Source organism: Quercus robur, chromosome 4 (assembly GCF_932294415.1).
Source record: "Quercus robur chromosome 4, dhQueRobu3.1, whole genome shotgun sequence".
In the NCBI taxonomy this organism is placed as follows: domain Eukaryota; kingdom Viridiplantae; phylum Streptophyta; class Magnoliopsida; order Fagales; family Fagaceae; genus Quercus; species Quercus robur.
The window spans coordinates 34,562,319-34,578,720 of NC_065537.1; the positions used below are offsets into that span (position 1 = coordinate 34,562,319).

Here is a 16,402-nt window from a genome sequence, read left to right on the forward strand (position 1 = left end):
TAAGAGAAATGAAATTTGATATCTTTACTTGTCTTGAATGACCACCCTTCAGGTATCCATGAGCCAAAACTAAAAGCTTCACGCTTGATTAAATGTCAAGATGTGTCTTTTAATCTCATCTTATAAGTTACAATATAAGATGACAAGCAAACTACTATCATTAAGATCTCATTCTCCTTATGAATACACTTAAACTAAACACTCCAGTGGTAGACCGTAGACTGGGAACAGTCTCCTATTATAATTTACAGTTATAAGCTGACATACAAGCTTTAGATAGACTTTCTCCAAGTACTACAACTCTCTAACCACAAAAGTCTATGAGAATGCCACTAATCCGTACAAGTAAAACGATACATGATATTGTTAAACATTCTTTAGCAGCTAATTCTTAATTTTCTGATTTGAAGCATACGCCTTAGTAGTCAAGAGACCCCATTGCCGCAATCCCATTGCTTGAATTCCTCAAGTCCTGACGACTCACATAATCATCACAACTGCTGCTACTATTGGACAGTTTGCGACTTGGAGCAGAAGTTGCAAGATCGATCCCTTCTTTGCCCAAATTTCGCACTTCTACTGGAGACAATATCTTTATATACCATACATTGTTTACAAATTCCCTGGGGAAGAAAGCAAGGTATAAATGAACTGAACCAAACAGGTTAAAACATCACCAAAATCAATATGCTGACTATCAAAAGTACTTGAGCATTTATTCCAAAAATATATGATGGTTAAAATTTATATTTAACAAATCCAAAGTGAAGTAAGCATATGCACTAAAAGGTCCATGTGTTGGAATGAAATTTGAACTCCTCACAATATTTGTCATTGAATTTGATTACATGAAGGTAGATGAACTTAAAAAGTACATATTACCCCAAATGCTAGCCATCTTCAGAGAGGCCAGACTCCAAGCTTTAGAGTCCCAATAATTTGATGCTACTATTGTCTCATAGAAATCCATATTTTTTAGGGCTTGAACAGTTTAATGAACTTGTTGCCTTTTGTTGCAGCATTCCAAGTTTTACCAAAACAATTTTTGAACAATTCATTTATTGGTCCAAGCCTGGGTGTAGGAATCTAAATTAAGACAAGGTCTCATTGCATTTCTTCCATAATGCTTTTGGCATTGCAAACACAATTTCCCAAGTTTGGAATAAAACCAAATAAATAAATAAACATAATGATGTGACAAAAATTCACATTCCGGGATGCAGGATGCCAATTCACTGATTTGGGTTAGACTCTTTCTATTTGCCTTACTTTTATATTCTTGTCATGCCAGTAAGGTAGTCTGGACGTGACCTAGCAAGTCTTGAAGGGAATGGCCAAGCTCCATCTGGGAACCATAGCCTAATTGAATTGGATCTGAAGGCAAAGTGATTGTCTCTCACTATTTATGGACGTACTGAATAGAATGTTGAGAACTAAGGAGGAAGGTTTTATTTTCTAGCTTTACAGTTAGTAATAGAGTAGATGTTTTATTTTATTTTTTTGATAATCAGGAAAGGAATAGATAATAGTATCATGATTCACACATCTACTCTTTGCAAATAATACTATTTTTTTTTAATAGGTAATAAGACTTTATATTAAAAAAACTGAACATCATGCTCACAATAGTAAACACTCTGAACAAGAAACGGATACAAAAAAATCAAGAACTAAAGGAACTAGAGGCTAAAAAATCAGATAAAGAAATACAATTTGTACACCCCCAAATACGAGCCCAAAGAAACAAAGTACCAAAAAGGAGAGATTTTAGATGATCTAATGTTCTCTCCTTGTCTTCAAAAGTGCGGGTATTGTGTTCCTGCCAAACTAACCACATTAAACATGCCGGGACCATATTCCAAATGGTCAAACGATGCCTTCCAAACCAGTTTCTCCATATAAAGAAAAAAGAGCTAACTGACCTTGACATTACCCATTGGATCCTAAACACTGCAAAAGCTTCACTCCATAAGGTATGAGAAAACTTACAATGAAGAAGGAGGTGATACACTGATTCCCCATCACAATAGCATAAACAACACCTATTAACCAGAAACCGGCCTCTCTTGACGAGATTGTCAATGGTGAGAATCCCATCATTAGCTACTGTCCATAGGAAATTCCGTTTAGGCACCTTTGCACACCAAATGCCCTTCCAAGGAAATTCATCAGTGTTAGGACTAGATAACAGCTTATAACAAGAACGCACATCAAAAACCCCAGACGTGGTCAATCTCCAAACCCAGTGATCATCCCCCTCACCCCTCGGCATAGAGGAATAAATAAGCCCAAAAAAGGAATAAACAGTGTTTGCCTCCCAATCCTAAGGCCCAGAAGGAAAAGTAAATTCCAGCTCCTATTTCCTTCAAGATTAGATATTACCAAGTCAGAGACCCATGCTTCTTTAGAAAGAGAGCATGCAAACATAGCTGGAAAAAGCTCCTTCAAAGGAATAGGCCCACACCAAGGATCACGCCAAAAACTAACACGGCAACCTTCCCCCATATTATACTGAATTTGACTAAAGAACTTCTCTGTGCCTTCCTTATTACTCCTCCACATCCCACACCCGTGAGAACCTCTTACCCCTCTAGTGCACCAACCTCCTCTCCCCTCACCATATTTGGCTGCTATAACCTGACGCCATAATCTGTTACTTTCATTCCCAAAACGCCACAACCACTTCTTGAGTAAGGCCTTGTTAAACAACCCAATCCTCCGGATCCACAAGCCACCACTCTCAATAGGCAAACAGACCTTATCCCAAGCAACTAAAGGGTATTTAAAAACATCCTCTAAGGCCCCCCCCAAAGGAAATTCCTCTGAATCCTTTCTATCCGAGCTGCCACGGCCTGAGGGATAGTAAACAAAGATAAAAAGTAGGTGGAAAGGCTTGAGAGTGTACTTTTTAACAAAGTAAGCCTACCACCTTTTGACAAATAAAGTCTTTTCCAGCCAGATAGTGGTTTCTCCATCTTTTCTATAATACGATTCCATATCGACACATCCTTATAATGGGCCCCAAGTGGCATGCCCAAATATCTCATAGGCAATGTGCCCACCTTGCAACATAGGATACGGGCCAAAGCAATCAAATTCCCAACATCCCCAACAGGTACAATCTCACTCTTACCAACATTAACTTTCAGGCCTATAATAGCTTCAAAGAAGATTAGCACCATCCGAATGTATAATAACTGGTCCCTAGAAGCATCACAGAACAAAATAGTATCATCAGCAAAAAGAAGATGAGAGATATGCACACCCCCTTGTCTATGGGATCCTGCTTGAAAACCGCAAAGAAAACCACCATTTTCTGTTCTCTTCAGAAGTCTACTCAGCACTTCCATAACCAATAGGAATAATAGGGGAGACAAAGGATCCCCTTGGCGCAGGCCACGAGAACTCCCAAAGAAACCAGCAGGAGACCCATTGACCAAAATTGAGAATTAACTGTAGAAATACACGACTTAATCCAACCTCTCCACCTCGCCCCAAAGCCCATCCTTTCCATAAGGTAGAATAAGGCATTCCAATTCACACGATCATAAGCCTTCTCTATGTCCAATTTAACTATGACACCCGAGATGCCACTCTTCAACCTGCTATCTAAACATTCATTAGCGATTAGAACCGAATCAAGAATCTGTCTTCCTCTCACAAAAGAATTCTGAGAATCAAATATCAGTTTATCCAAAACCCCTCGGAGTCTATGAGCCAATACCTTAGCCAAAAGCTTGTAAAGGCTGCCCACTAGACTAATAGGGCAAAAGTCTTTAATATTGACTGCATTAGACTTCTTAGGGATCAGACACAAAAAGGTGGCATTAAGAGATTTCTCAAAAACACACTGGCTATGAAAATCCTTGAAAAATGCCATGACATCCCCTTCCAAAACACTCCAGCATTTCTGAAAGAAAGCCATAGAAAACCCATCTAGCCCAAGGGCCTTATCCCCTTCCACCTCCATGAGAACCTCAAAAATCTCCTCCTCAAATTCCCTCTCCAACATAGACCTCTCAATTTCGTCTAAACAAGCAAACTCTAACCGGTCAATAGTAGGCCTCCAAGCTTCCGGTTCCTGATATAATTTTTATAGAAATCCACTACCTGATCCGTAACCTCTTATTCATCCTCATAACGAAAGCCATCCACATCCACTTCCCTGATCACATCCACTTCCCTGATCTGATTGGTTCGCCTATGTGAATTGGCAATTCTATGGAAGAATCGCGTGTTGTTATCACCTTCTTTAATTAAAAAAGGCCTTGGACTTCTGCCTCCAAGAAATCTCTTCCAAAGAAGTCAAGTACTCTACATCAGATTTAACCAGCAACCTTCTAGCCCTGTCCTCTAGAGTCAACACCTGCATCTCTTCTCTCATGTCAATGTCTAAGAGCTCAGTTAGTAGACTCTTTTTTTTAAAAGCTACATCTCCAAAAACATGCTTGTTCCAATGCTTCAAATCCCCTTTCAGAGCCTCAACTTACAAGCTAAAACATAACTAGGAAGCCCCACCAAGTGATAACTATTCCACCAAAGCCGCACCTTATCCACAAAACCCTCCACCTTTAGCCACATATTTTCAAATCGAAAAGGGCTTTTCCCCCTTGAAACTCCACCCGCCTCCACTAGTAAAGGACAGCGATCCGATACCACCCTAGGGAGAGTCCTTTGGGACACATGTAAGAAATGCTCCTCCCAATCAGCTGACATCAAAACTCTATCAATTCTGGACATTGACGGATTATTTGAATCTCGAAACCAAGTATACTCACCTCCCACCAAAGGCAAATCCACCAGCAAATGTTTTGCAATAAAATCCTAAAATTTAAACATAGCTGGACTAAAAGAATTACAGCCAAGTCTCTAAGCACCAAGCCCCATCCCACCGTGACTTCACAGAGTCCAGTTCTACCCACAAGGCATCCCTAAGGCTTCCGTTAGTCAGTCCATACACCCCTGAACAAATCCATTCAAAACCATCTGACACTCCCTTTAATAAAACTAAAACTGAAAAACTACCAACCACCAGATCAATTTTCTCAAAAACCCTTCTATCCCACATCAGAATTATACCCCCAGTTGTATGCAAGGCATCTAAGGGCCCCCAGTCTACAAAAGGGCTACCCCTGAGGTTTTTTACCAAGATAGAGTTAGTGCTGTCCAGTTTAGATTCTTGAAGACATACAATATCACACTTCCACTCCGTTAAGAGGTTCTTCACAACTACTCTCTTATGAGGATCATTCAGACCCCTCACATTCCAAGATAGAAGTTTTAAAGTCATTGACCAACAGACGAACCCAAACCAGAGGATGTCAAACTGCCTCTAGTACCTCTACCAGAATGCCCATCATAATCAATAGAAGAAAACAAATTCCTTAATTCCCTCAAACCTTTTTGGGTAGAGTTGCTTGTCCGATGAGTAGTAGCAAACGTCGCTTGCTGCTCCCAAACCCTCTCAAGTTTCTGGAAAAAATCAATACAGTGTCTCTCGCAGCAAGCAATGGGGAATCCCACAAAAGTACCAAATCCTTTTATCATCGTTCTTACCCATTCTGAAGGCTCCAATTCCTCCTCCATAGAAGATCCAATTCCTCTTCCTCATGGGTCCTCGACCCTTCCCGTGTCTCCCACACAGAAGAACACGTGATATTTTCTGGAAGGACAAACATGGACTGGTGGGCTTGGGCTGTGTTTTACCCCAAGCCCACCATTTCAGGTGACTTACCCGTACCAGTCTGCTAGCTGTTGACACGTAAGCTTTACAAGACTTTATGGTGAAATCAAATCCACCCAAAGACTCAGACTTAGTAATCTGATCAGTACCCATCTCGTTACCCAGCTCAGACAAAGGGGAAAAACGATTTTGATTCATCCACTAATGTCGCGACTCCACCGTTGTACTCGGATTGACGATATCACCTTCCATATCAGGGTGCGAAGCCACTGGGTTGGATGCGAGCAGCACCAGAGCTTGATCGGGTCTGGGTAACGCCGATATAACTCCTGTCGAAGCCTCCAGCATCTCCAATACCACCGTTGACTCCATCGATGGCCTAGAACTCTCACCTGCCGGCAACCCAACAACACCCTTTGTAAGTCTTCTCAAGCTCTCCCCAAATACCCACGTAGACTGACCCATGGAGATCTTTAACAGTCTTGGGGGTTGACCAAAATACCCTCACTAAGTGAGGGTACTGTAGCCACAGATTGAGCTTTAACAAGCCCACCTGAAGTTTTTGTAATTTCAAGCCCACCACCAACAACCTTGCCCCCTCTGAACTCCTTAGTACCCATACAAATCACATACCTTCTCCCACCCTCAGGCTTGCACACTCTCAAATCCAACACAGCTGGAGTCAACTTAAATTTGAAAACCCGCATGGGTCTGCCATTTTTTACTGAAACTTTTCCATTAATACTGAACCATTTTCTGTATGGTCTCCATGAATCACGTTCTGCCCCAATATAGTTCCAAATTTTTCAAAATTTCTGAACTTTTACTAATTACCAAAAACAGATAAAAGTTTTCCACTCCGGCCACCACTAGCAAACTGACCTCCTCCACCACCTTTTGTGGAGGATACTTCAGCCAAAGAAACTGGTTTTGCACCAGAGAAAAAATGCTTTAACTCTCTCTGAAACAAAGACCAGCCTGCATAATTAGAGCTTGCTGGTATCATGATACAGCCTCTCCTAGACCCTCTAAAATAGACTGCAATAACTACAAAAAGACCGGCTCTGTTAGAACTCCCACAAAACTCTAACAGCTTCCCATTTTCCCTTAATCTCTTACAGAGTACAGCTCGACTAGGCATCCAGTCTCGTATATTAGCGAGACAAGAAAGGATCACTCAATACCCCTATGACCAACCCAAATAGAGCTCTTAACATCCCGACGTGTCTCATGAATAGCATATGAATCAGACCTCCCCCCGTCAAAAGAGAGAAAAGTTTAGCATCAATACGAAACGACCTCTTTCTACCCCCATGTTCCGAGTATAGAGGTAAAGGAGGGATATTTTGTGGAGTTTCAATGGTGGGGATATCTGGTTTGGCTAAAGGTGTAGGTGCAAGAATAGACAGTTTAGGCAAAACATGGTTAGGCCCCTGAAGTGGTGGGGATGAGGGAGGCAATGATGGAGGAGGGGGGTAGGGATAAGGGAAAATCCCAAACTGTGGAGGGAAGCATGGAAGGGGAGGATGAGGAATATGGAAGGGCGGTAAAAAAGGAAAAAAAGAAGGTGATGGTTGAAGTAGAGGGTGAAGGTGAGGTGGAGGAGGGTGGATAGGATGAGGGAGGGGTGGGGGAGGGGAATGGGGGAGAGTAGGCATGGAGAAGGGGGTGGTTAAAACTTGGCACTCACAGTTTCAATCTCTATCTTTGTCAATCTTGCCCAGCCCACCATTCATCAGATTCACTAAACCCCAGTACAGAAGAAGCTTCCTACAACAAGTCTCACCCCCCAACAATCCAGAGGCCGATCTGCTTTCGATTAGGTACCCATATAGATTTTGTTGTTTTTGTGGTTATTTTTTTTGGGATACTAATGTGGAACATCTTTATAATAGTATTGTGTTGACTTGGTAAGAGTAAAGTGGTCCCAGTGGGAGAGGTTGAAGAGATAGCTACTCTGGCTAACATACAATGTTGTAAGGTGGGGGGCGTTTGCCAACGAATTATTTTAGGCATGCCTATGGTGTCGCATTCTAAGGCAGGAATAGCGTGGAATCCAATTTTTGAGAAAATGGAGAGCATGTAAGTGGGTTGAAAACACTAATATTTGTCAAAAGGTGAAGATTGAAACTCTTGAAAAGGTCACACCAATTTACCAAACTATTATCTTTCACTATTCACCATTCCATCTTATGTGGCAAATAGACTAGAGAGGTTGCAGAGAAATTTTTTGGTAGAGTCATTCCAAAGATAGATAGGTTTGAATACCATTTTATGGATTAGAATACAATTTGCTCTACCGTTTCTTGTGGGGAGTAGGGAATATGTAAGCTAGGCACTATAATGAAGCCCTGTTGGGTTGGCTATGGTGTTTTAAGAGGAAGACAGCCATTTGTGGAGATGGATGGTTGCTTTGAATTTTTTTTTTTTTTTTTTTTGGGGGGGGGGGGGGGGGGGGGGGGGGGTGGGGGTGGTGGGGAAGGTTGTGTTTTATGGAGAAGTATTAGAGAAGGTTGGGATAATTCTGTTGCTCGTGAGCATTTTAGATGGCAACTATGAAATTCCAGCATGACAAATGCTATGAGCATCACTCTCTGAAGGAGGTATACCCAGAGTTATTTGCAATTGCAGTAGATAAGGATGCCTCAGTTAATTCTTATTTAGAGAACCAAAGGGGAGGATGCACGCATGGAATATCAGGTTTATTAGAGAACTGGAATTGGAGGAAAATTGAATCTTTGATTGCCAAGTAGATAAGGCCTTGATTAGTTGGGATGAAGGATGAAAGGTAATGGTAGGTATAAATATTTGTTCATATCTTAAGGTTTTTTCCGAGCTCTAATGACATGTTTTTCCCTTGGGAAACCATATGGTGAGCCAAAACTTCAAAAGATGTTGCATTCTTTGTGCAAACAACAGCTTGGGAAAGATCCTAACTTGTGACAATCTTATTGAAGAAAGGTTATAGTACAGCTGAATGGTGCAGAATGCATAGAAATGGAGAGACTGAGCCATAGGTTGCACTATGGCGTTGCACATGATTTGCTAGTGTTCGTCTTCTGTGTGTTTAGAATTCAATGTGCAATGTTGAGCGTCATTAGTGTGTTAATTGGTTGGAGGAATTAGTTTGGTAAAAACTCTTCATTTGTTTGGAATCTAGCCACATTATGCTTGATGTGGATGCTATGGAGAGAGGAATTATCATATATATTTTTTTTTTGAGAAATAATTACAACATGCTGCTAACCCCGCAGTTTGAACCCTTTCCCCCCTAGACCCCCAAGCACTTTGTGCATGGAGAGATGGCAATTCAGCTACAAGGCCTTTGGCGTATATTTGAATACATAGAAGTCTCAATGGTTTAGTTGAAGTTGTCTGATGTAACACGTGGGTTGCAAAAGTAGGAAAACAAAAACAACCCTTCACCACCTAGAGTTGCTAGAAGCCCTAAGATTCACATCCTAATGCTACTTGGAATCACCACCGAGCTTATGGAAATTTTCCAATATAACATAGTTACAACAAATAAGTAAAGAAACAATATACATTATATTAAATTTGAAAATGAAACCAAAATTCAAATAAACTAAATAAAATCCATCAAAACTAATCCTAGCTTTATAAATGCCCATCAATCTGCCATCATCCACAGGTCTGGCATCTACACCAACTCTCTCGGGTTGGGATGAACTCAACCCGTCAAGTGTGACTTGTGATAACTCTAGTAGTGCTCCATCATGCCAAGGTCAAGCCATTACAACCATGGTTTTAAAAACTGGACCAGACCAGCCAGTTCAACCAGTTCAATCAAGGACCAGACCTAAATCCGATCTGGTTCTTGCTAAAAACCGGAATACCAAAAAAAACCAGAAACAAGCACTTTGACCAGCTGAATCAGAAATCAGACCGGTTAGACTGGTTTTTTGACAAGCTGTCTGATGCAAAAATGTGGTTTTTGACAATATTTCTCATCAATACGATAGCATTAATGCAGTCAAAGCTAAGAGAAAGTAAGATTGGGTACTACCCCCACGACATTTATTATTTTATATTTATTAGGAAATCACATCAATGCATTAAAAGCCAAAAACAAAAATAATTTCTGACATAAAGAATGACCACCACCAAAAAGCTTTTGAACTTTTGGGAGTCAATTCCGCATTTTCCTCCAACGTCCCACCTCCATTCTATTTAATTTTTTTTCCATCCCAACACCTTCCTTATCCATCGCTTGACTTCCACAAGTAATAAATGCAAATATTTCTTTAACCCGCAATGCATTATTTTCCTTCAAAACCGTCATTACTTTCCTTTTAAAAAAGAACCGCCAAAAATAAATGCTCCAAGGAATTTTTCCTTCACACTACCAAAAACATGACAATAAACCTAAACAAGAAGGGTATTGAGTTTGAAATTAGTAATTTACCAAAACAGAGTTTGAAATTTGCAAATGCACTGCAAAAAACGCAGTCATATCTTTGTAATATTAATATTTTTGGTACTTTAGTTACATATTCTTATTTTTATTTTCTAAATATAAGAATTAAGATCTAAAAGCTTACATAAATTTTTTTTTTTAATTATTATATATTTTTTAATTAAATATATTTATTATTATTAATTACAAAACTTATAATATATTTAATTATTTATTTTTATAATTTTTATATCTAATTAAATTATTTACGAAGAGTCACTAGTTCGTCCATCGATTGGAACCTAGTCCAAACCGAGTCCAAATCTTCTGTCTCACACTTTCTGCTCTACTATATACTCCACAAATAAAAACATACCACATGTCCATCTAATTTATTAAATGCTAAATTTATGCCTTTTATTATTTCAATTTCCTAAAATAAATAAATAAATAACTCATCATATTTAGGTAATTGAAATAATAGAAGGCATAAATTTAACATTTAATAAATTAGATGGACATGTGGCATGTTTTTATTTGTGGAGTATATAGTGGAGCATGAAGAGTGAGACAGAAGATTTGAACTCATCCAAACCAAAGAACCAAGCACTAACTCTTCGGGTTCTTTGACTGGTCTAGTTTTTAAAACCATGGTTACAACTCGTTGCTAGCAATCCAAGTATAGTCTAACTCTAATCGTCCTCTCCAACACACCAAGAAACATTGAGCACCTCCATCCTTGTCAAAAATAATCTGCTCATCCAAAATAGCATCAATAGATTCTTCATGTGCTAGAGTATAGACCATACGGTTTAATGGTACAAGGTCAAGGATAAGGTTGCCAATGGTAAAGGAAGGGTCTTCTAGTATGACTATTGTACCTTTATGAGCAAAGGGGTCCTCTATATCAAAAGTGGCAGAGAAATTCGATCTGATGAACAATCCAATACTTTAGGCTAGCAATTCCAAACAGCTCTGGGGGAAACCCACTCGGGCCTAATTAAACCACAACATAACCCCAACTGTAAGTTCTATTTGAATTAGCATGAATTTTATAGTGATCATACTTGCTTAAATTCTTTTGTTGACCACATGATGTAATGCATGGAAATGACATGCAGATGCTCCTAGTTACTCATGTTCTCTATCATGCTGTGATATTGGAAGAAAATCTAAGGCTTCTTAGGGTTTTGACTATGTATGTCTTCAAATGACTTCATACCTATAGACCTAGTGATAGGAATATCATACGCAAATTGGGCTAGCAGTGGAAATGGAATCTTCATTCATTGTCTTTTTGAACTCTCTTCAGCTTATAATGTCTAGCCTTTTCTTTTGTTCTTTCATCTCATCTTTTTAGTCGGCTTGAGTTGCAAAGGATTGAGTTGGATTTTTCTTCCCCTAAAAAAAATAGACATGAATTCAAACAACCAAAAATAGTGACATCTAAATCATAAAACCAAGGTCTACCTAAGATGATACACCCCACAACCATTAGGATTATATCACACCATATTTTTATCTCGTGTAAGAGAGGAACAAAACAAGGACAAGATACCTCTCTTTGATAGCTATGGATTCCCTTTCTACCTAAGAAACCTTCAACAAGTTAGGATGAGAGACTGGTTTCAATCCTAGGAAAGAAATTACACTTGAAAAGACTACGTTATTCCAACTCCCACTACCAGATGACTTTGCAATCCTTGGCCCCACGTGTGGAAAATTGCACTCACTCTGCTAAACGTCACTCACTTTGGGCTGAGCTAAGGCACACCTGAATACACTAGTCAAAAGTGTTTCTAAACACCCTCTGGGTACTCATCTTGAAATGTTGTGGCCCTAACACACCCTAGGTAGTTGCGCTCTCCTTCGCACTCTCCAGCAACTTCTTTAATTACATCAATATTAGACTCATAAACTAGCTCCTAATAGTAAAAAAATCATGCACCCAATCATAAATTATATTTGATTGGTCAAAATCATAAAAAGAGAAACCAAAGGAGAGCTAGAAACCAATAATTCCCTATGTAGGCTGTCCTTAATCCCTTCTATATCCTTTAATTGGTGCCAGCACCAGAATCAGTCAACAACTAATATATGTCTGAATAAATTGTTAAAAAAGATGCAGGAAAACCTGAGAAATTAGGAATGAAAAAGTAGTAGCTCTATAGTACAATCCCAACAAATAAAAGAAAATGACGAATATAATTCACAACTTACTGCCAAGGGTCATCACCCAGGAGAAGAACATCATTCTCCCGGTCAACAAATACAAGCTGCCAGCCTGATCTCAGTGGGTCCTCTAATTGGCCTTGAAGGCCAAACATATGAGCGAGCTCACTGCGCAGCTCATCATAGCTGCTGAACTTGGAAATCTCCAGTGACCTCCCAAAGGACCCTGACTTGTGAACCTGTCAAAATAAGACCACTTATGAACAAACAAAAACCTGGTGTCTTAAAATAATAGAACCACAATAACAAGTAACGGCCACTATAATTTGAACAATAAATAAATTAGATCAATAAGGGGAAGCATAGACAATCATCCACTTGGAAGTAAATTATGCACATCAAGAAATAATTACAGTTTTCAGTCAAAAGTAAATAACTAAGTTAGAGTTTCAGAAGAAAATATCAGCCTAGGTAAAGGTAACGCCTTCCAAAAAAATTGTATGGATGAAGCAAGCAGATCATTTATTATTTTTTAAGTAATTGCAAAGAAGAAGTCAATTCAATGTCTCAAATAATAGGCAACACTGATGAAGATCTTCTGAAGGTGACACGCCCGGAAGAGAGATTAAAGGGGAAATATTGCCATATGACATGCATCTGCAAGGACTTCCACAGCTAGGAGATAAAGTGCACCAAACATGGCCCCACTACCAACAGAAAAACTCCCAGGCACATGACCATTCCAATAATACACTAAGACGAACGCATACAAAAAGACAATAAAATTCCTGTTACCTTCACAAAGGTTCTGGATGGTGGATTTACTTGATCCACATTTTCGGAAGACTGCAAAAACCCTGATTCATCTACACAACTTGAAGTTGTAATATCCGAATTTAGTGGAAAGTCAGTGCCGGTAGCACTTGTAAAATTTGAAGTAGAAAATGGCATAGACAAAGAATCACTTTCACTGCCAATATCTCTCAGGTTTGTCATCCCATTCTGCAGCATAAGTGATGAGGAATCAATGTTTACCCCAAACAAAAGATTGCTCTGTGGATCAGTAGCACCTTGGTATCCAGAGTACTCCCTCCCAGGAAATGGAGGCAAACTGGCAAGCTCAGAGACGTTTGACTGTGGTGTTCCCAATTGTTCCACTTGGGGCAGTACACACTGAGCAGCACCAGATGCAAGATGAGGTTCAACTGCGATTTTCTTGGGTAACATGGAGGAAGAAGCTATTGCAGGGTTGGATCCATTCAAATTATGTAAGTAGGATGCTCCATCTTGGGATAATGAACCTAATATACTGTGTATAGGGGAAACATCAGATGTGGATATAGGGTTCCCAACAGGGTCAGGAAAGCACTGCTGCTGGCACTGTGAAGGAATGGACTGCAGAGATGGAGTCTGTGACTGGGTGGCTGATGCAAAATTAGATATAGCAGAAATTACATTTGGGATCTGCTGCTGGACAGACAAATGGTGTAGTTGCTGGGACTGTTGAAGCTGCTGCTGCTGCTGCCGCTGATTATTATATGGTTGGTAATGCTGCAATTGTTGTTGCAGAAGCTGAGCTTGAGTGGGCAACTGATTTTCTTGAAAGCTCTGAAGAAAGGAATTTTGAGATTGGGGCTGCTGTAACATCTGCCTCTGAATCAAATTAGGCCCATTGGAAACGTTTTGAGATTGCTGGAGCTGCAGAAGAGATTGAGAAGAACATTTGGAAGGATCCACTGTCCTCATTTCCTGAAGTGCAGCAGCTGCCATCGCTTGGTATACATCGGGTTGGGGACCTAATATAGAAGAATCAAACCTTGGCTGCATCAAGGGCGTAACCCCAAACCCCTGGAAGTTCAATGATTGAATTCCCTGATCTCCAAGCCCACCTTGCAGCCACATCAGAGGGGAACTGATGCTTATATCACCATCTTTTAGACCTGGAAGCAAACATACTCAAAATATTCAGGGAAAAAGGTACAAATACAAGTCAAAAACATACCATGTGTCTTTTGTCTCATGTAGGTAAACCAGTCATACCGTGAAAAGAGGGTAGTCCTGATGGCCATGGTCGCTTCAATCTCAGGGGAAATGAGGATGGATACATTGGATATGTTGTTAATGGCTCAATCTCCCACAAGGAGACTCTTGGCTGCCTCTCCCCTGCAGTAGATTCGTCCCATCCAACCTGCACAGTAGAACAACATTCATACAGCACATACTACATAGTTAATAACAGGATCAAATTTTGAGCAAAATCTCAGCAAATTATAATAGCAGAATGTCATAGTTATGGGGCATCCAAATCACCAAATTCTCTCAACCAACCTTCACAGAGCGCCAATGTGAATTCTGCCAGCGAACAGGATTTAAGTCACTGATTCCAGTAATAGTACCCATGTATCTGGACAAAAATATACTTAGGTGAGCAAAAGTACCTACCTAGTTACATTTGCAAGTAGAACTTCAGAGTACATGCAATTAATGAAATGAAAGAAAATAACAATGATGAAAATAATAAAAAAGCAATCCATCCAATGACATTTACTTTGTTCATATAAATGAAAAATTATAATCTTATATAAGATTCTGAACTGAGTGATACTACAGTGAGTGAAAGCATCTACCAGTAACATTAAAAATTGTATTGAAAGGAAAGAAAAATAAGAAAATTGAAAGGGGGAAGAAAACTAAAAATATTGCAACAGCACACCACAGCATTACATTATTCAACAGAAGACAACTAAAAAGTCTTATTGAACTCTCAAACAAGAGTTTACTACTAGCAGAGCTAAACAATAAATTAGATGAACAATGAGTCAGATTGGTATCTGTGTAACATGCATTAAAACACAAATAGGATTATTGGATTGGTATGTGTAACATGCATTAAAACAAAAGGAAGAACGAACTGGAACTCAAAAACATGCTGCATACAACTGTAGTATACCAATAATATGACCAATTGTATAAAAAAGTTGGAAGGTAATTGGTAATTATAAATTTGATAAAAATCAATTCTCCATTCCACAGCATAGGAACAAGTTACTTATACTTGGAAAGCCCAAGTTTAACTAGTTATTTATGCTTAAAATAAGGTTTATTAAACAAACAAAAAAAAAATCATGCTTATCACAGCTGTTCTAACGACAAGAGAATAAAATTTTATACTGTACAGCATATAAAAAACCATTCCAAAATAAATTACCTAGTTTTTAGCCCACAGAAAAGGAATCCCATTACTTATCACTGGGTATCAATTTTTCACTGGCATGGAAGGACACTGATTATAAGTTCCTGTAACATCAAGAAGCTTCTTTGTTTACCCTGTCATCTAAAGGGAATATTTCCTAGACTTTATCTACCATGGGAGAAGTAAAGGAGACTGATTAGGATAATGAAACCATGAAACAGAGGCCACAGCAACTCAAAAACGGAGATAAAAAAAAGTATGTACAATGCTTAGATTATTGGAATCAATGCCTCCCACAACACAAAGAGAGGTTCAAAAAAGTAGAGCACTCATATTATTGGATGCAGTGCCTCACACTACTTTCTGAATGCATTAACATCTTTGCTACATTACAGTCTAAACGAAGGCAAACTTTTTTGGTTAAACATTAATATGAAGGCTAACTTGAATTTCAATTACCAATAAGCATAATGAAGACTTGCAGAGAGAAATGGGACATACCGTCGGACACTTGACTCTTCTGTTTCAAACAGCATTCTAAATCGCATGCCCACAGAAACCCGCGTGTGATAGACTGCTTTAACATACTTGGCCAATGGTATGACAAATTCTGATGGACTAGCCCTGCAATTAAGGCAATGAACATCAATAAAATGTATGTAATAACATATTTAAACTGTAACACTAGAAGATACTCCACCTTGGGTTATAAAATATAGTAAAGCGGCTATTCGTGGCAGCCGCATGAGCTGCAGCAGCAAGAAGACCAATGTGCATGCTATCACTTGACAAAACTGAGGAAGGCATGACAGTCTGTGGACGATTTGCTCGGCGGATACCCAGGAGCAGTTGATTTTTTTCATTCCTGATGGAATTGAACACATATAAGGAATTTCAACTTATGATTACTTTGCACTATCAATAGATTAAAAATGGG

General features: G+C 39.3%; 1 protein-coding gene across 1 annotated transcript in view; it reads right to left on the minus strand.

The window, feature by feature from the left end:
• The window catches only part of LOC126721183 (auxin response factor 6-like), a 39,137-nt gene continuing 22,735 nt past the window's right edge, over window positions 1-16,402 (minus strand). The window contains exons 8-14 of the mRNA XM_050424211.1: window positions 16,166-16,330; window positions 15,967-16,089; window positions 14,601-14,676; window positions 14,313-14,460; window positions 13,068-14,212; window positions 12,321-12,511; window positions 1-623 (exon numbers count right to left, since the gene is read on the minus strand). Coding sequence (XP_050280168.1) covers window positions 419-623; window positions 12,321-12,511; window positions 13,068-14,212; window positions 14,313-14,460; window positions 14,601-14,676; window positions 15,967-16,089; window positions 16,166-16,330 — 2,053 coding nt within the window. The 3' untranslated portion in view covers window positions 1-418. The remainder of the gene's footprint in view (window positions 624-12,320; window positions 12,512-13,067; window positions 14,213-14,312; window positions 14,461-14,600; window positions 14,677-15,966; window positions 16,090-16,165; window positions 16,331-16,402) is intronic.